The 21531-nt window shown below is 36.4% G+C and overlaps 1 protein-coding gene across 2 annotated transcripts in view; it reads right to left on the bottom strand.

Annotated features, from left to right (window-relative positions):
- Positions 1–21531, bottom strand: part of CACNA1D (calcium voltage-gated channel subunit alpha1 D) — a 211763-nt gene that overhangs the window by 22424 nt on the left and 167808 nt on the right. For both annotated transcript variants that reach the window (XM_026076611.1, XM_026076620.1), the window contains 6 exons: positions 20455–20614; positions 19246–19373; positions 19039–19135; positions 17112–17214; positions 15894–15995; positions 9949–10079 (listed from right to left, as the gene is read on the bottom strand). In XM_026076611.1, the coding sequence (XP_025932396.1) occupies positions 9949–10079; positions 15894–15995; positions 17112–17214; positions 19039–19135; positions 19246–19373; positions 20455–20614 (721 nt within the window). The remainder of the gene's footprint in view (positions 1–9948; positions 10080–15893; positions 15996–17111; positions 17215–19038; positions 19136–19245; positions 19374–20454; positions 20615–21531) is intronic.

The raw sequence follows: 21531 nt of genomic DNA, 5'->3' as shown, positions 1-21531 counted from the left end.
ACCAGCAGAATAACATGCTCCAAAGCTCACCTTACAGATTTGAAAGGAGAAAATTGACATTAGAAGATATTTACGCAAACCTGTTCTTTACAAATAGAAGAATCATACCTGATAAAAATATCTTCCGTATTTTATTTAAAGCTTTCATTAAACAACTCCTAGCATAGGAAGATTCTGAATAACAGAGCTTGGAAAAGTAAAAGACAAGTTCAGCCCAGCTTCTGCTATTCTCTCCCCTTCTAGCAGTCCAGAAAGCAGATGCTCTTTGGAGTGGTATTATCATGACTACTAGATATTATGAAATCTAAAGTAGTTTAAAGGAAAGACTAAAGAAAAACACTTGCTGAAGTCACATCCCTGCCCTGGTTACAGGAAGCTTCTAATTTCAAAGAGAAAGCTTTCAAAACAACTAAAAGATAAAACAGGTAAATATAGCTCAGAACAAAGACCTAACAGTTAAACCCCCCAAATCAACAAATAAAAGCAAACATCCCCTCTTAGAGTAAGAGTGTAACCATACTCCTTCATTCTCCCTATGACTGACAGAAAGCAGGACTGAAATCTGAATGCTTTTATGTCCAGAAAAAAATCCCAGAAATCTCCTTTTTAATGGGAACACACCATTCATTTCCAGTGAAACGAAAGCCACAAATTCTCTTTTCTCCCATTTACAAGAACCACCCGGCATTTCAGCTGTGCATGTATTCTCTCACATATATGTACAGGCAAACTTGAAAAAGAAATAATCTAGAAAGAGAAACTCATTCTGATCAGTGATCAAGCTGCACAGTCTGTCTTGAAAGCCTAAACATTTTCACACTGCGGCCTGTACTCTGAGCTGTTAATCCTGTAAACTAGTAACGCAGGCAAGGATACACGGCTGCATTGGTATTGACATTCTAATGCTGTTACCAGCAAAACACAGCGGCATGGCAGTCATCCAGCGGGAGCTCTATTGCTGCAAACGAAAAAGCTGCCCTGTGGAGATTTACTACATTATTTTATTCTAGCAAAGAAATTATATTTATTTTAGACATACATGTCCAGCATTAGCTACTTGTGAGATTCTGCAGGAAGGGAGCTCAGTAAACTTCAGCACTGTACTGAAAGCTTCTTGTTGCAAGTTTGAGGGTTTGCTGTGGCTATAAGATCAATTCATAGCACATATAAATCAGCCCAACTAATGTCAATGGAGCTACACCAGTTTGCTTGTGAATATAATGCTTTCAAGACTATTTTTGTCTGCTTTTGCAGGAAATGAAAAGTTACCATGAGCCATTACCAGGCTAGTGATTTCTCAACCCTGTCTGCCAAAAAATGTTGCATCTTAGATTTCTCTGAAGAGGTTAAAGATCAGTCCACTTGCTTAAGATGACATGTTTGCAAGTTATCAGTGTTCATGAATTAGCTTTACTCATCTGCACTTTTAATGAAAGATAGAGACTAATCCCACCCAGCTAGAAAAGGATGAATGTTGTTTTCTTCACAAAATACTGAGATCGAGTTCAATAGTGAAAATGCAGGCACAGCAGCTTGAATACATGACAAGCAGCTACACGGTCTGTCTCAAAAGCCTTCTGATAACAGAAGTAATTTCCCCTGCAAATTTCACTGGTTAGTCATGTGTAGCGGTCATTTTATTGGAGAAACCAGGGGAGCACTGGGAACCTGGACATTCCTAATCAATAGGCCATCTAGTGCTTTATGAATTGTCCAGATTTATGACTTGTCCAGATTTAGCCAAGAATTTACTAGCAAATCAGAAACTATGGTTCTGGCAAGGATAAAATCATAATTCGTAAGTAGTAAAATTCTATCTCAGAAAGAGGCATGTGCTGGCAAGTTTTCTAGTATTTCATCATGAATGACTGACTGTGTATATTTTATAGGGAGGGAAAGATGGGGAAATTATACTAAACTGTTTCAACTGAAAAGTGAGTAATTCTGACCTCAGGCACAGAGGAGTATTCGTGTCCAGTATGGATTGAGTGGATCTCTCTCAGTAGGGTTCAATTCCTTTTCCAGGATGCTCCTGTATTTACTGCTCCAGATATGCTCCCATCGCTACTGCTGGTGAATGCAGCCTTATAGGCTGCAACACCCCATGTATTCTGGCAGACAGAGAAAGGGGAGAAAAGGGAAAGGAGGGTATCTTACCTAAATACTGTCTACTGCTATATTTTATACATTTCCTTTTTTGCTCTTCCCTCATTTTTATTCTTGCCTGTCTGCATTTCTAGGAGAGGGGTTTCTGGAGATTGATTCTGATTCACTGACACAAGCACCAGGCACTAAAACTGCTCCTATTTCAAGAAATAGTGAAATGGTATAGCTCTGCCGCAGCTAACTTCTGGTGGGTCCTTTAAGGGTAACGGTGGTTTAGATGGCCGCCTTTTCTTTGCTCTTTATCCTGAGAAGTCTGCTCCCTGACTGTTTTCATGGGAAAATAGTTGCTCTTATCTACAAATATATCGACAGACTTTGCACCTTACCTTGAGAAGATGATAAGAACAACATTCAAAGACATTTTGCAAACTAATTTTTTTAGCTTTAAAGTTTGTATTGGAAGGACTGGAGATCTGGAAGAAATTTACTGGTATTTAAAGGAGTGTCTGTATTGCCTTCTGAAGAACCTCAGAGGTTGCCCTAAAAAAGAGTCACTTTTTTTGTTTACTCCATAAAGAATCAGAAAAGAGACGCTCATCAGGATTTCTGAAACTGCTCCCAAAAAAAGAGAGCTGTAACCAAAATTCAGAAGATCTAATGCATAAAAGAAATTTTATAAAGCAAACAAGATCCCTACAGGCATTTCTGTAGGCTGACAGAGAGTCCTCAATGCATTCAGACTTGTGTGGACCAGTCTGCAAGACCACCACAGACATGACTTACAGGTCTTCAGCCTGGCAGGCACGCTTCAAAAGGGCAATGCTGATACTCATTACTGCTCATGACCCACAAGTTTACAGTTATCACAGTTCTTGAAGAACTGACCTAATTTTGAAATTTGTGGTGGTGTTCATCACAAAGAAACCAGATGGGATGACCAGATGGGTATAACAACTTCATCAGCATCAAGATCATCTAATGAAATATTGTCACTGTCAAAAGCAAATCTCAGGATTTAGAAATGCAGGGATTATTTTTCCAGGTTTGATTTGCATTTACTTCAGGAAATGCAGCTAACTACAGAAAAGAGCATCCTCTCAGGTGTGGAATTCTCTCAAAATAGGGTTGTCAGCACAGTAAGATTAGCAGACCTGCTAGACCTCTAAAGCTTATTTTTGTTTCCATTCAGTTTAATTTTGTAACTGCCCAATTATCTTAAATAATCCCAAATTCTTTGCCTTTATTTTTATCTTTCTGGACAAACTGTTTTGTTAGACTATAAAGTTAATTTTCCTTTCTTAAGCTCCTCTTCTTACAGTGAGTCTGGAAAGAATCCAATTCTCTCAGTGATTTCTTTCCGACACCCAGCTGGTATCATAAATATCAGTATCCAGCATCCAACTTTCCTTCTTTTGGAAAACTGAATCAATGCTAAGTTTAAACATATCCTGGTTGGAGTTGTTAAACGGCAGAAGCTGAGACAATACGGGGTGAGTCTTAGAGACTGCAGCCCAAGACCCTGCAAAAAATTGAACAGGAGACAATATTTAGCCTAGGACATGCCCCTTCATTTCTCTCTCCTTCCCCCACCAAATATGTGGGGTTAGACAATTTGTACTCTTGCTTTTGACAGCAGAAGAGATAGGAAAACATTACAGCTAATTCTTGAGCAGTAGCTGCAGGACCATATCAGAAGTGCTTGATATCAAGCCTAACAACATTAGATGAATTTGCCTTACATATATAACCTCAGGGCCATTGCTGGAACACCCAGTGCTTGAGATCATATCGCTCTCATGGTGAAATGGAAACGAAATAAATTCAACAGAAAATCATGGCCAATGTATTGTCAGGACTGAAATATAATTTACTGTGTTGACCCCACTGAGTCTTCCTGAATGACTACCATTTTTATAAAGGAAGCTAAAATTTAAATAAGCAAGAATTTTGTAAGAAATAGTGAAGACTTTATTCCAGTAGAAATCTATTCTGACAATACCAGTAACTTGGTTTTCATTTGAGCAAATTATTTAGCAAAAAAATGAGCAAAGAAAATTTTAGCACAATTATTGGCAATATTATCCTTGTTGATAATTTAATTTGGAGAAATAACTGTGTGAATCATGCTTCAGACACACTTTTTCCTTTATCTGAATCTATGCCAGATATCTGTGGGTATGAACAGAGGCACATGCTAGAAAAACCGTAAACCTTTGCAGTGGAAGCAGCTTGACTTGAGAAATGACCATTCAATTAGAGGTAACTGTTTTGTGCTCTCACAGTTGCTGTTTAAGCATTGCTGAATGTGACCTGCCTTGATTTGAAATTTAGTTTTATCACCAATGAAGCAATTATCCTTGAGAGAAATTTATGAAGGTGCAAGTATAGAGCCAAGATTTCTTTCTCTACATATCATATACATTCCTACATGGTGAGGGGAAGGCAAGGGCAAAAGGCAAACCACTTGACCTGATTTACATAGCAAAAAGTGTATTTCCAGGTGGCTGGCTATTCCTCTTTAACTTATATATGAATCAGATAGCTGTACATTTATGGGGAAAGTACTACATTGCATCTAACATTCAGAAATACCAGTGATGTTTATCATGGATATGATACAGAAACATGCATACAGATATGTGGCATATCTGTTCAATCCAAGTGCATTATCTTAACTTTATGGCAAATGTAATTTAGTTTTCTAGACTTGTTAACAGATGAACAATCTGCAATGGTAGGATTTCCAATCTTCACAAAATGTGAAGTCTTGATGACAGCTATCAAAGTCATTTCCTGACTGCTTGTATTTTAAATTTTAACAGATTAATTAATATTTTAGAGGGGCTTATGAAGAACTTAATTTTTTCTTGTAACAGAATAAGTAAAAAAAAAACAGACAAAATGTATAGTATCAAATAACTATGCGAATTATATATGAATTAGATGTGCAGTGATATATTAGTTGTGTTTTTTTCTCTACAGAGCTCCAAAAACTTAAAAATACAGAAACCTCTTTTTCTACTCCAGCTACAAATTTGTAACATGGCAATTCTTTAACACACAAAAGTTGAGATCTTGTGGTTGTGACTTTAGCCACACATTGCATTCACAGGATGACCCACCAGCACTCACTCTCCCTAGCAAAATCTGAGGAGAGTTCAGCTTAGTGATTCACCAACACCAAGTTCCACATCTAAGCAATGACTTAACAAATACAGCTCAAGCTAGCACAGATTCAGTAAGCAGGCTGCAGTACGATTACCTCTCCTATTACCTTCCTGTTTAAATAGGCAGTCTGTCAAACGCTTCCCTCGATGTTCTAACATGTAGCTTATCATCATTGTTATGATATTACTAACTTTATTTTATATCATTTATAAAGCTTAAATAGAAAAAATTCTTATAATAGGAAGACAGCCATAGTTTCTTATTTCTAAGAAACTCAGGAAAAAGGTAGATTTTATGAAAGCAGATGCAAGTTTACTATCTATTAGAAATGTGTGGGAGCTATGCTTTGTGTGCAAATTATATTTATGTTTGTATGTATGCATCTACCTAGCTACGTATCTATTAGAAGCAGTTCACAGGATCTTGCTGAACATCCACTATCAAGTGACTAAGAAATATTGCAAAATGTTGACAGTCCTGAATAATAATAAGAAAAATCTAAAGAAGAAAACTCAGGAATTTTAAAACAGTGATTATAGAGTTCTACTAGTGTTATTACATGGATAAATTAATTTAGATTAGAGTAGGGCTTGAATTTAAAACAAAATAACCATTCCCTATTAAATAATACCCTTTGCAGACACTCTTATTCCCAACTAAGAGTGCTGTATCTCAGTCTAATTAACATTGATGCAGAATACAGCATTCTTAGATTGAAAAGAGAGTGTCCATGCTGGGAGTTCACAGCATCATTAATCATAACTCCTTGTATAAATAGGTCCTGTATTTATCCACAGATTTCAGTGACAGGAACTCTGGTATAGCCGAGCACATTTTTCCTCCAAAGAGGAGAAGAGGCTAATTTAGTTTGCTTGGGAGAATCTGTCATACCTTGTAGGAAAGACTAAACAGCTTCCTGGGAAATCTTCAGGCTATAATCAGGAATGGCAGAAATGCTGTAAGACTGGTTAGAGTAAGGCATTTTAGTTTGCATTGCTTTGAGATTCAGTAATTGGACAAAATGACAACAATTTACTTCTGCAGGACAGGAAAAAGGATTATGGAAACAAGGATTATGAAAACAAGGCAGAGCAGGAGTTAGATAACTTAATACCTACAGGACACAGCCTTTAAAGTTAGATCTGACACTTGTACTGTAGTATCGCACTGGCAATTTTCTTTTACAGTGATAACTGAAGGTCATCAGTCTGCACTTCTTTTATATCCATCAGTTTCCTTCCACGCAGCTAACTATAAGATTTTTTTGCCTGTCTGTAGACCACAACACAGAAAATCATTTTTACCTCATGGAATCCATCTTCATCAGCTAACATTTTTCATTAAAAAGCAATGTTTTCTGTTGTATATGTATTAAGAACTCTGGGCACTGTTCTTAATTGGTACTATACTTCTGAAAGAAACTGTAAAAAGTAAAATAACTGTACTTAACTGTAAAAATCCACAGTGCCATGGATCTTGAATATTGCAAGAGGTTTTGGTCAGCTCCATCTCAAAAGGATTATAGGGGAATGGTAAAAGGTACAAAGTAGAGTTCCAAGGATGACTACATCCATGATACTGCACTTTATAGCATTCCTGTCACGGCCACGGTCCTTTGCACTCAGCCAAGCACTGAGGACCTAAAGGTGCACTGTAGCCAAATCTTCCACTTTGTTACACTTACTCTGTTAGACTTAGTGAGTCAAAAGTAGCCCTCCTCCGAGTATTTCATATGGGTCTTTAGCTGTTGTTGGATTACAGGAACAAACTGATTCACTAGTACAAAAATCCTGATTTAATAAGGAAGTGCAGTAGTTTGTTGGTTTACAATCTGTTCCATCCATACTTAATAAGCAAAGTCAGCTATCAAAGTTATTTAAATAGAGGGGAAAGTATTTTATATTTGCCGTCATCATAGACTGATCTGCTTTACTTCACTACTGTTTTAGGATTTCAACAGGAAAGCAAACACTGCAGTGGGAGGTGCTGGAATCCTGTTTTGCTCTTTGTATGATTAGTTTAAGAAGAGATATACACATAATCAGAAAATTCATTTGGATGAAATGGGTAATATAAATACAAAACCACCATGACTGCTACATGAAGTACCTCCAGTGTTTATAATGAAAGTGTGGCATATATTGATAAAGTATTCATCACAATTTCCCCAAGAAATTGTATGAGAGACAGAATGACATTGTATGTTTCTACTGTTATTAGTATATTGCTTACCAAGGAGACCTACAAACATTAACTTACTTAGAGTGAGCATTTGTAAAAATAAAAGGAAAAAAGAGCTTTCAGTTCTTCACAGAGAAATGACATCCTCATAGTTATAAACTTTTCACAGATCATTCAACAAAATCTTTATAGTTCAAAAAACAAGTTTGATGACAGTGGCATACTCATAAATTATGCTGCCAAAAATATAGTTATGGACATAGCTTTTTGAAAACATTAAAGTTTTATAAACATATAAGCTTTTGAAAAAGCAGATCTGAGGCTGAAAATGGAGACATCTTTTTTTTTATACATTGCAAGGCTAAAAGGATTCACTGTGTTCATTTGTACTAATTTCCTTATAATAAATCCCATAGGACTGCTCTATGGGGCACTGCTCAAGAGAAATCAATTCCTCTTTGAAGTAGAACAGATCTTTTAGAAAGATATCCAGGTCTGACACAAGTCTGTATCCTCACAGAATTAATCTAACATACACAGCATTTTGACTTTGAATTTGAGTTGCTGTAGCTTTCAGCATTGAATTGTATTACTCCTTTATATGCTGTATTGAAAACCAGTAAGAAAGGGCTTTTTCCCAAATACAATTACTTTCAGGTGTCTTGAAATAGTATTTATACTTATATTTGGTAAATCAAGTTGAATGACTACCTGTTTGTTCGGAAAACAAAGGTGGAACAGAGGGAAAAGGAGGGAAAAGGAGAGAAAGAGAGAAATGACCTCCCATCCACCAGCCTGGATAATTTCATTACCATAGCAGCACTATTTTAATCAGCAAAAAATAAATGACATGCCTCAAATCCCATAAGCCTTTATAGATTCAGGGCCAAATTTTTAGCTGTTGTGAATTGAGAAATATTTATCTAAAGACAGAGGAAGAGCTAATTTATCCCAGTTTCGTTCTTCCCCTCTTTATTGAATAGGGAGAAGGAACTGATAATAAACTGAGCATACTCCCACGTTTGGAAACTCAATGTTTGTTTCTATCCTGTTACATGTGCAATTTAGAAAACACAAGTGGAAAACCATAATACTTGGCTTAAAACTTACTTTGAGCTCCTTGTTACCAATTGCTTCTCAAATGAAGAATGACAGAGCCTGCAAAGTCTTTTCTAACAATCTCTGATGTCTTTCACTTTCAACTCTGTATCCAGTCTTTTTTTTATCTCTTTTAGTCCCCATAATATTTCTTTTCTCTTGTGATATGCGAATACAGCTCACACTATACTGGCAAGCCATTTGCTCACACATCAATAGCAAGAATTGTAATGAATTTTTCTCTGCCTATTGCATCTCTTATGCTTATGGAGAGGTGGAACAGAATGCATTGGAGTTAGCAACAGACACACTCCTAGGAAATACGAATGGAACAAATTACCCATCGGATAGAAGTACAAACCAGAAATTCTCATAACCAAGAAAACAGTCTCTGAATCAGGTTAACATATTCCTGGTGGAACTGTGATGTCCCCATTTAGAAAGAGATTCCATAACATCCTCCTAACTTTTGGCATCAGAAGAAAAAAAGCTATCAGAAACATCAAAAATGTTTACTGTTCGTAGGAATCTACTCAGCATTAAGTGAAACTCAGGAAGTCCTAACCCAACACAAAAGATGCAGTGTATGATGTCTGGAATTATTTGAGGATAACCTTCCATTTGCCTGTTTCGAAGTTCATAACAAAGGTTATCAGAAGATAGAAATTTTCAGAATATAATCTTTAAAACACTTATGCTCTATGGACCACTTGTTGCAGGACTGTTGAGAAGTAGATAGCCAACCAGTACTATCAGTTGTCACAGTTTCCATTTGATAGTTTGTTTTAAAAAACAGTAGAAGACATTAACTTAGTGTGTTAATATTACTTCCAAAAATAGAAATTGATGAAAGTGAAGTTCAAAATGTGCAAACATTAAAAAAATACTACAGGAAGGCATTTCACCACTAATTATGAACAGAAAAGAAAAAGAACAAACAAATATGCAGAAAAATTATTCCATGTAACAACCTCTTTATTATGAGGCAATGCATATTAGAAAGTCTTTTGAGACTGAGAACTGACTTAAAAATTGCAGGAACACAAGAAATCGAACAGTTAAATATAAAACAAAGAACAGAAATGATAGCTCAGAAGTACTTATTTTATCTGATTTTGCATCAACAGCATTAGACTGTGATGCCTCAACTAGACTTGCTGAAAAAGTTTGCTGTAACTGTTGCTACTGTTTGAGTAATCCACAGAGAATAACTTTTTGCACTTACCTTGTCAAAGACTGAAAGCAGAATTACTTTTTACTTTTCTGATGAATAAGGGCCAAAAGTGTCCCAGCTAAATAAAATACTTGCAGCACTGCACAATCATGAATATTCATCTACCTGTTATTTCAAGTAAGCTCATAAAATGGTTAGTTAAAATGTAAAAATGAAATCACCTGCAGAGCAATCGTGGTATTCTTCGCAGGATATTTCCCCACCAGTCCTTGTTCTTTGCGTTTCTTGAATTTCCTAAAGTAGTCCTGTATCAGGAAGGTGGCATAGAACTTCCCCACGGTTACCTCATCATCTAAATGAACAGACCAGACACATCTCTCCCAAGTCAGCGCATTTTTCAATAGCCTGTACACTCATATCTGATTTGGGGGCAAAAATGTGATGGGTGCACTAGGCACTATGTTTTCAGCTTACAATAATGGAACCTGCAACTAGCTTAAAGCAATGTTTTAGCAAGCAGTTTAGGCTCATCCTTAATAAAGAAGGAAACATAATACGTTACCAAGTTTCACATACTTCTAAGTAAGTTCATGTAAGCTTCTAATAAAACCAGGAACATGTTTGTATATGCATAGAAGCTGAACTACTGGCTTTAGTTACATGGAACAATTGGATTAACATAAGAGCTACTGTGACTTATATATACTTATGTTCATAGGAGTGACTCTGTAAAAAAAGAAGCCCTGCTTGCAACATGTTTTCGCTCTTTTTTTTCCTGCTGAACCAAATTTTCTTAGCCAGTATATCAATATAACATTACTCTAATTGCACAAGATCTTGCCATCTTTACAGCCTGCTTCGCTTTAAAGTTTTTGTATTGGTGTCATACCCTCGCTATAATACCTGAGCATCTTTCAGTTTGAATTTGATCTGTGTCCCAGATACTCATGCTGGGTTGTATCTTCTATGACCTTACTGTCACCCAATATTAGAAATTCTAGACTCTGAGTTCTGAAGCAAATCCCACAGCCTTTACAATTTCATGTATTTTTTGTGAGCTTCTTGTTTGACTGAAGATTTGGTCCTTAGCCACCTTCTAGAGAGATGATGATGATGATAACAGGAAATATGAAGCAGACATGGCGCTTTCCCACATTATTGTATTGCATCAGCTCTGAAATGCTGACAGAAATGAAAACAACTTCTGCCAGTGAATTTGGTATAAGTCAGAATACACACAAACAGCAAGTGCAGTAAAAACTAGCATTTTTTACAGAGTTATTTCTGTGAACAAAATACAAATTTCAAAGTTTTTGAATTTTAAAGGCAGTTACCTTATGAGGATATTGAAACCCCCTGGTTCACAGCACATACATGCCCATTTTGCGTGTCCCCTTTGAGATTCAGCTGCGGGAGTTTGATACCCTGATGAATAATGCTTGCCAGAAAACTAGGAATAGTTTTCTATTCAAAAACATTGCTTTTGTTTTCACACACTTTTTTTCCCCTAAAGGTATCTCGCATGAAGTTAGCTTTTTGGCTTTCTGCTCTGTTGCTTAGCCTCTTCAGTTTTGTAATATATTGCCATAACTATTTGCAACATGGTTGCTAGTTCCCTAATGGAAGAAGGAAGAAAGGAGGAGTGTGCTGTAGGTGTCCAAGGTCTCTCTATTGGTAGGGCCCATATCCTGATAGATAATAAGCTCCTGTCATTCCAGTTCTCCTTGCTGTGACAGACAGGTGCTTAATACATCTCAGGACCCGGGTCACTCCGTGCTGTTGCGACTTGTTTGGCCAAATACAGAAAAATGAATACATCTGGACACATTTGAACATACCTTTGATAGAAAGTATACTACTATTTTCTTGCTTTCTCCTTATTTTAGCTAACTAATGAAGCTTTAGGACAAACATAAGGGGTTTTTTTGTTTTGTTTTAAACATATGAACACGTTCTCTTAAACAAGCTTTTTCTCTGTTTAGCTAACTAATGTTTTGTTTCCCAGCAATTGTACTCTAGAGTTAAAATTACCACCACCTTGCGTTTCATAATACTGATGATGTAAGTAAATTCTCAAATTGATTATAATATACAGTAACACGTCATATAGTAACATTTGATAAAAGCAGAGCCTCCTGTGTCTTTGCTTTACCCATAATAATATGTCCCACTGTGTCTCACTAATAATAGCATTTCTAATAGTATTTTTACCAGTAGTATAACAGCTTTTGCTAATTTAAATTTACTTAGCTTTCTTCTTTTAATAATGGTTACTGCACAATATTTCATTTTCATGATCTGCTTTCATGGCAATAAAAAGGATGGGGAAATCCAATCCAAGTGCATTACTGTTTAAACTTGCTTTTATCTCTATGACAAAATCTGTCTCAAAATGGATCCTCTGCCATTCAAAACAGGCATCTTTCATAATTCACAGGATGTTTTTCACTATAATGTCGGAAGTGGGCTCTGTTCATCTGAGAAAGTATGATAGCATTTAACTTCAGTAAAAATGCATTGGGGATGTAGTCTCCCAGCATTTTATTTTCTTTGTCTTTACACATATCAAAGCAAAAAGAATTATGGTAATTGCCTTAAAATATCTTCATTGGGAGACCAGTCTGTTGCAGGAAATGATTTATGGCATTAAAAAGTCTGCTCTGATAAATACTGACAAAGGTATCCAAGGTCTAAGTCTCCCCAGTTCCCCCTGGGAAGCAGCGGGGGTTACACAGCTCACAAGAAAAGCTCGCCACTGTGCAGATTCAGTCTCAACAGTAGAAAGCTTTCTAATGGACTCCTCAAATCTAATTTCTAATCTTTCGGTGAGCATTTGCTTTGATGTTCACCTGTAATCTCTCTTGGCAGCTGCTCAGGAGACTAATGGATCTTTGTATTAGGAAGATTTCTCACATGAAATCCAATCTAAAATTATCTTCCTTAGTTTAACTGAGTCCACTGATTTCTGCAATATATACTTGGTCAAATTCCCAAGATAAGTCTTTCCCCATCCTTTATACTATTTTCTTTTAAGTATTTGAACAGAACTTTTAAGGAAGTGATATAGCAAATTGCTCCTAGAAAGAACAAGCACACAGAAGTGACAGACTTGATATAACATGTACTATGGGTTGCGCTTAGAGCACGTCTCAAGTCAGGCTATGACGTCGCGTGACTACTGACTGTACCTGAGATGACAATACCTGCAAAGTTTCAGTATGCACAAACGAAGGGCCCTTCTTCATCACTGTGGACATACACCAATTCTTTTATGAGCATATTAGATGAATGTGTTTCCATTCCACCTTACTGCATTGTGCATGCCAAAGTCTGAACGTACAAACAAGGTGAACGTGTACTTCGCAGGCACAGTCAGTTGTACTGCAGACACGGGCACACAAGAACTGAAGCTTGGTCAAGGGAGCCGTCCTTGACTTTATTTTTTTTGAGTCACACACACATAGCCAGACATGGACAGGTAGGGAGGCAACTAGGCAAAACTGACCACAGTACAGACAGATCTGTAACTACAACTAGTGACAGCAAAAGGAATCATTTCAGTAGGAAGTTTTCTGAAGAGGGCAAAAAGTATTAGGCAGGATTAAATAGGCTTGCAGGCAGAGATTGGGGAATTTAGAGAAGAGAAAGCAGATGAATCTGTAGTTGGTGGTATGAAATTCTCTTACTCTGTATTCTCCTAAGAATATTAACTCCTTCATACATTCAAGCATTTGACTAACTTTCTATGCTTCTGAAAAGCAGTTTCAGCTTTCTGTACTGGAAATCTGTTGCTAACTATTAACAGTTTAATTATAGTAATGAATTATTTAACCAGTACCAAAAATTAGTTAACTGTTCATTTCTAGTGCATCTATTTATAATTCAGGAAAAAAAAAATGCTATAAAGATTATTTTCATTCTGCTCTGCAAATAATTGATTTATGTTCTGGAGGCATGGTCATGAGCACATGAAGGATCTAGTATTCAATAACACAGCAAAAGTAATGCTGGACAAAACCACTATAAACTAGCCAGCTCAAAACTTGTAAGTGCAAGTGATTTTAATATATTGAATTTGGATGCTTTGTTGATTTTTATTGAAGAGGGTTTTCTGTCTCCTAGCAGATTGCTACTTATCAGCTGTCACCTGTGTTATTGTTGCATACAATTTTCTATTGAACAGTAAGCTCCAGTAGAAACTAACTGCTACTGCATAGTAGCTATTATACACTCCTATGACACTGAATGTAAAATAGTTGTATCCCTCTTTTTTTTTTTTTTTTAGGTAAGCTGAAATATTTTCAATTTTGAGGCATGTCATATCAAGGTCTACAGAGAAACAAATTCAAACTGAAATAGAAATTTGATGAATCTTAAGCACTTCCCAGTGTGTTCTTATTTATACTAGGCCATTGAAGCCATAATATTTTCTATCATTTGAGCAATGGTCCAGATTTTCAGACTTCTAGCTACACTGGAGAGCTATATTTGCAGAATTAATATTAGCAATGAATTTTAGTATAACTGAAAGTAAATATACAGCTTATATTCAGCAGCAAAATGAAACTGAAATTAATGGTGAGTTACTATGTAAGATTAATTCCAGGAATGTAATCTTTAAAGATTCTTTGTCAGATTGATTTAGGCAGGCACAGCTCGCTATTCTGAAGCATGCATCTCTATTTCAATAAAAAAAGTAGGGGAATGAAGTTGGCAAGAGGCAACACTAATTCCATGCCACCACCCTAAAACAGAATTGCTTCAGAATATTCGGAAAGACTGATAGTTGAAAGGAACAGAGGCTGCAGAAAAAGCTCAAGCACATAGTTACAACAATAACAAAGCAATTCATCTATGCCATGCAAGCACTTAGGTGTAAAGCTAAAAACAACAAAGTAGAACACAAAAAGTTGTTTTAAATGTGCAGTATCAGTTCCCCTTTTGATAGTCAAATTTGCCAGATTTTTGTCTTCATCCCCACTCTGAGCTGGCAGCCACCACACCAGTAGCAAGTGGCTCCCTCCAGCGACAAAGCTAATGCTGCTTCTTGGGTCATGCTGAACAGCAGTGCAGCCAGCATGCTCTCTCTCCCCAGAGACCAAGAGGGTCACCTTCAGAAAGGGAGCAGCCTCCACCACCATCGGGCCTGGCATCTCGAGTCTGCTTCCAAACCTGAGTCTGAGCAGTCTTGAAAGCTGCTGTGACACTACAGAAGTACAATAAACTACAAAAAATACCAGATGATTACAATGGATCTGCATCTTGGATATCTAGATAGATAGATATATCATGGGTGTGGGTGACACCATGCAACAGATCCTGCACCTTTAAAACTTGAAAAAGCAAGTAAAAAACAGTCGCTTAAAACTACACTACAGCATATTAATAAAGATGTATATATTGAAAAAAGGCTAAATATATATATTAGTCTGTATATGTATATATTTTTTTAAGTGATATAACCAAATATTTGACGTGTCATTTTACAGCACCTAAGAACGAGTAATATAAGTGCCTTGTAGTTCTTGCAAACGTATTAATACCTGGATTTAAATATCTGTTTAGTTGGGCCATATTCATATCTCAATCATACTGGCATAAATCAGAACTAATCCCATTTTCTGTTGGCTATGAAATTGCTCTGGTTTAAACTAGTATAACTGGGCTAATTTAGCCTCTTGCTTTATCAATTTAGCAAAAATGTTATTTTTAATTTGGCAAGTAAATTTTATTAGTTTCTCCCAGAAGTATTCAACATATACAAGGATATAAGCTAAAATATCGTGTACATTGTCAAGCTTAATTAGTACAAAACATGTTATTTTGCTGAATGCATTGAAATCAGGCTAAGTTGGGCATATTTTGCTGAATGACTTGAAATCAAGACTAGGTTTAGGTGTAATAAGGTATTTTTTTCAAGCAAGCAAATAAACTTAAAATATATCTTCCTCTTTTTCTTTTTATCTAAGAAGTTGTACTAATCAGTCCTATCTGTATTATCTAGCCTAACAGGATATAACACTCTCTATATTTATTGCAATTATTGTTTGTGGTCCTTTAATGATATTACAATTTCAAATTTTAATAATTACATTTCTTTGGTTCCTAACCATCTGTAAAGTCCAAAATGCACAGAGAATAGCATGTTGCAAAGTATCACACTGACCGCCAGCTGGAGGGACAACTTGATCAAGTAATTTCATGCTGGTTTTCTTCCATATTTTCTTTATAACTGCTCTAAGTTCTTCATTTGCTTGCTCTAGGTTACCTGTGGCAATGAAACAGAAAAATGGAGGATGGCAATTATGTTTCAACCAGCTGCAATGAATGATCCTTTGGATATTATTAGCTACATACAAACAAAAACTGTGATAAGGATCTTTTGCAGCAGCCTAAGCTACCTAAATATATATAGAAATAATGAGACAATAATTAAAGAGAAGAAATGGTATAAGAAAGTGAACTCCTATGGGATTACCAGATCAGTCTCTGGAGTATTGCAGAGGTCAACAGTTAGCTACAAATCTTGGCTCTACTCTGTAATTACTTAATATTTGCTGCCTAAATTGTGCACAAAGTGGTGACTTGATCTTTGTAAGCCATTGCACTTCCGATCCAAAGCTGAGCCTTTATTTGTTTAATCACAGTAATTACTAACTCGTACAGGCTTGCAAGTTCTGGCAACTGACTACCGAGGAAAGATTTTCTGCTTTGCAGCACCTAAGCCACAGAGATGCCTGGGGCCTTATTCTAATCAGTTTGTTACTGGCTGTGGAACACAAAATCTGCTGAGAATAGCAGAAGACAGGAAACAGTAATAAAAGATAGTAAAATAATGAACAAATATATAATGATAGAAAGCAAAATTCTTTGAAACATACCACTGTTTTTTTTTAAATTTCTCCCTCTTTGATGCAAATGATAGAAGTCTATCCAATTCGGTCAGAACTGGCCTCCACCAAACAGGGGATTTAGCTTTCAAGTGTGAAAAGTTGCAGTTCCACTACTGCTGGGATCCCAAGCTAATAAGTTAAAGAGCAGTGAGGAAGGAGCATCTTGGCTGGACAGAAAGGGGACCTCATTCATTCCTTGCAGTAGAACTCCTGTTATGCCACTGTTAAATGTTTTTACCTGACCAGGTAAAAGCATGTAATAATTTCTGAGATTACTTGGGTTTTGGCCTCAATGTCCCTCTTCCTTTCATTTTCTAACTAACTATTCCCAGCAACAGCGAAGACAACCCATAATTCGCAAGCAAACCAAATCCAGTGAGAGGAAGACAGCCTTATTCATGTCCAACAAAATGAAGAAAGTAAATTACAACTTCTCCTCATTGCACACCTTTTGACAAGTGCAGTAAAGGCTTCACATATAAGAACCTTACCTTCTGTTTTGATCTTTAGAGCAGTCCTAACTAAAGCAAACAAAGTAGCATTGAACATGACGGTTCCATCACTGTTTAGTGGCATATTCATGGCTACTAACCTCTGTAAATGAGAAAAGGAAAACAAACTTTGATAGAAAAAATCTCCTGCAATGTTCATTCCTGAAAGCTGATGTGCTCAAAGAATAACATCCAGTGAGAGGCCTAATAATTATGTAACTCTTCAAAAAAAGGATAGGTCTTCCCTCCCAGCTGCCTACAATATTCATCCCATATCACTTATTTCTGATATTGATCACATGGATGCTTCTACAAAAGATAAAATTGTCCAGTAGTTTTCATGAGCTTCTACTGAGTTAATCTGCAAACTTGAAGCCCAGTCCTTGGCTGAAAGTCACACAAGTGTTAGGGACATATGTAGTTACAGGTCTGCAAATGTGTGTATTTTGGATTTTGCTGCCTGCTATGTGCCAGAATCCACTTGCCCTGCACTGAGCTAAAAGAATTTTTTTTTTTTTTTTTTAAAAACAGAGACACATTCAAATGAAGGCATGACAAAGGCACATGCCAAGATACCTACACTAATCCCATTTAGCTTGCGGGTGGTAGCAGCCGCAGAGCAAAATTGGTAGCACAGGCATTAGTGTGCTTTAGTCATCTGAAAATATAGCAAGGCCTGAGGGAGCCCACAGTCTGGTTGCAGTCACGGTCCAAGTTTCCCACAGATTCCTCCAATGTCATGCTCCAGGAAGAACACAGCATCAGGTCTGGCTTGTGAAAGCTGATACATTTCCCAGACAACTCTTCAACAGTGCCATGCATCTCTCATGCTATCTACACTGAATTTGTCTGAAAGAGGCTTCCTTTTTGGCCATCACCCTGCATTAGAGTGTTCACCTTTTAGAGCAGTATCTCCCTGACCCTGTCTGTTAGAACAACACTATTTGATCTATCAAAATCTTCTCCTAACGTCTAACTGGATTTTTTTCTGTTCTAGTTTAAAAGTATTTACCCAATTGGGTAGTATATCCTAACAGACAGATTTATTACTGGTTTGCCATAAAATCCCATTTAGCATTCCATTTGAATCCAGTGTTTTCTATGTCAACTTAATTATTTATAAACAGATATAAATGAAATCCAAATCACAGTACTGCTATAAGGACCGTTGAATTAAAAGGTTTGATTATATTCCCACTGAAATTGCTAAAACCAGAATAATATCCATAGTTTTGAAGTCCTCAAGTAATATAATAATTATTCATCTCTTTTGTGTTATTTTTGAACTTTCATAAAGAGCTAAAATATCTGCTCAACACCTAAAACAAAAATGCAATTAATCTTCATCTAAATTGCACATTGTGCCTGACAAATTCTAGTTTACTTTAAATTCCCTTTAATTTTCAGTTTTCTTGCTCACTGCTACATATTGTATTGCACAGTGGTTCACTTATTATTATTGTTATCATCTTGCAGTCCCCACCCTTCAATCTCAGTCCTGTGCTTCATGGGCAGCAAAATTCTCACGACTGTGATTATAGAAGTACCGTATCAGAATGTAATTGTGAATTAAGGTAAACAACTACCCTCTTTGTCCCTAGGATTAAAGAGAAACCAGAAATGTCACTGAGGCTCGTAGGACCAGCGCTGGGTTGAGGCAGTTCACAGATGTGACAATAAGAAATAGTGACAGGTTTACAGACCACCTCCTTTCATTTTGATGCTCTGCAAAGGATTTTATGTTGGTGATGACTACTCAAATGAGTATACTGAAAGAAATGATACTAGTTTTTGTGGGTTAAGTTCAGCCTCTATAAAACTGGAAAAACTTGAGTCACTAGACAGGATTACTGTATATATGCAATACAAATTTGGCAGAATTATGAACTATGAAATAAATTTACAAGGAGAATAGAGTAAAACCTACCTTGCAGGCCACTCGGTGAGGGCATAATTTGCCAAAACCAAGCGGGGGCTGAATGCGTCTCAGTAATGTCACCACATCAAGATGCTTTATTCTTCCCCTAGAATCAATATATGCCAATTATCAAATACACATGCATTCCCAAAGAATACACTATGTTTTGCTTTTATTATTAAAAAAAAATCCTATCAGAGAAATGATCTAACTTACTTTGCTTCAGGGTCATATTCTGACCATATCCTTTTGAACTCATCCAAATGATGGGGACCCAAAATAGACCAGTCACGTGTCAAATAATCAAAGTTATCCATAATGACAGCCACAAATAAATTGATAATCTAAAAAAAGCAGTCGAGAGCACAGATTTACCTTCCTTTTTCTGAAATACAAATATTTTCATAATTTAACTCTAAGTTATAAAGTAGCAGGTTTAGAATTCAAGCAACCAAATAAACCCATCTTACAAATAATATTTATTGGAAAATATCATCAACTACCACAGAAAACACTTGCCTGATCATTTAACTAACTGGTACTCTATCAAGTATTCACATGACAAGAATGTTATGCTGTCATATAGCATTCAGTCTTTGACATAGGGTATAACATGGTTTTGTTTCTGTTCCTTGATTTGTTAGGCCAAACTACCTTAAGTTAAAAGATTGGATCAAATACATATATCCAATACACAGGAAACAACTTTTGTATTAACAGGATTCCATGACATGACAATAAGACTTCTGCGTATGCTTTGTTAATGTAAAAGATATTACAGAACAGAAAATACATATGTTTAGGGTAGTTCAGAATTCTGTTCAACCACTCTCCTTTTGCAAGGACAAGGGTACTGTGAATAGAACAAATAAACCAACCTAGACCAGACACATGGAATGAGGAAAACATATTTCAAAGACTATTTTAGTGCAAATAATCCATATTGCCATGGATTAGGAAGAAAGTTTTTAGTTTACATCTCGTGTGTCATAATTTGAGCACACTTACAGATACACATATCCAAATTCTGCTAAGTTTAAATATTTTTAATAAAGTTTAAATAATTCTAATAATATTACTAGTAAGTCAAAGGACCTGCAACTTCATTATTAACGAATTTTTAATGATGTTATTGAAAAATACCTGAAATAATAGCTGATGAAAATTCTGTTAAATTAGCTTTCAATTGGGCAAACAACCATTCCTGCATACGTGGAGGCTTGTAGTCAGAAGAACATCTTGCACATGAGACATTACTGGCATTTAGTAAGATCTACAGGATTTAGGCAAGCATATGAAAAATAGAACCTTGCAAAAATTATTTAGGTAAGGGACTTAAAATTATTCTCTGACCCCACTACTTTGTTAGTTCAGAAAAAAGTCAGCTAAAATTCACTTCTACTACTAAGCACAAGCTGGACTCACCAAAAATGCACAAAGCATGTAAAAACTGATAAAATAAATGATGGCAAAATTGCTTCCACATGTGTATTCTTCCCCTGGATTATAATCAGATTCTGGATCACAGCGTTTTCCAGGCAAACATGCCAACATGATTTCCTGCCAGGCTTCTCCAGTTGCACACCTTTATAAGGTCACAAAGAGAAATTAAGTATTATTAGCTCAAAATGAACTAAAGATGCATTGATTTGTTAAGTTCTGACAAAATGCTTAGAGCTGTACAAGGACAAATGCAAAGACAGATTATAGTTCCTCAGATCTGGAACTAATAAAAACGTACAGAGTATATTTCAGAAATCACAAGCTTAGATCTGACATTGTAGACCCATTTTATAGGGTGCACCAGAAAGGTGTAAAAACTGAACCCAAAACTGTCATTTTCAAGTTACATACTTATAGCTGTAGAGCTGCTGTGTACAAAAACCTGTAATAGAAGTTAAAAGTACCTATTCATAAAAGAGGAATTGCCTTCTCCTCTGCATGGCTGAGGAAATGCTTGTCTAACTTTCTGCTATTGCACTTTTTGCATAGTTGGGTTATGCTTGTGCAAGGACCTATGATTTCAAATATTTAAAAACAGCTACATACCTATGACATTTTTGTCTGTGTTCATTACCTAATTTCAAAGTCATGGCAAAAGTCTTTACAGGCATAAAGTGACTTTACATGCATAAAGATCCCACTGGGTGATGCCCTTGGTCTCAGACAAAGAATGACCTTTCAGTTTTGTCAACTAGATCAAGATCAGAGGAGCTAGGAGAAGATGGTTTCTGTTGCACCCACTGTCTTCTGGCTATACCATGCTATCGTGATAGACAAAAAAGCCAGTAGTTCTTCCATTTTCAGGACTGGATACCATAGGTCAGCAGTCTTTAATATCCAATACCTGCAGCATTGTAGCAGACCACAGATGTTGAACCAATGGGTTTCTCAGTTCATCTTTTCAGTAACGTACTCTCTCCTTTTTCTGTCTTTAGCATATTTTCTGGGGGTAGTCAATCATCTCATGGAAGATGATAGGAATTTTTGTACGAGGAATAA

The sequence above is a fragment of the Apteryx rowi genome, unplaced genomic scaffold, assembly GCF_003343035.1.
Source record: "Apteryx rowi isolate R43461 unplaced genomic scaffold, aptRow1 scaffold_111, whole genome shotgun sequence".
Lineage (NCBI taxonomy): Eukaryota > Metazoa > Chordata > Aves > Apterygiformes > Apterygidae > Apteryx > Apteryx rowi.
Note: the sequence above shows the minus strand (reverse complement) of the source record. Positions and strands in the feature narration are given on the sequence as shown.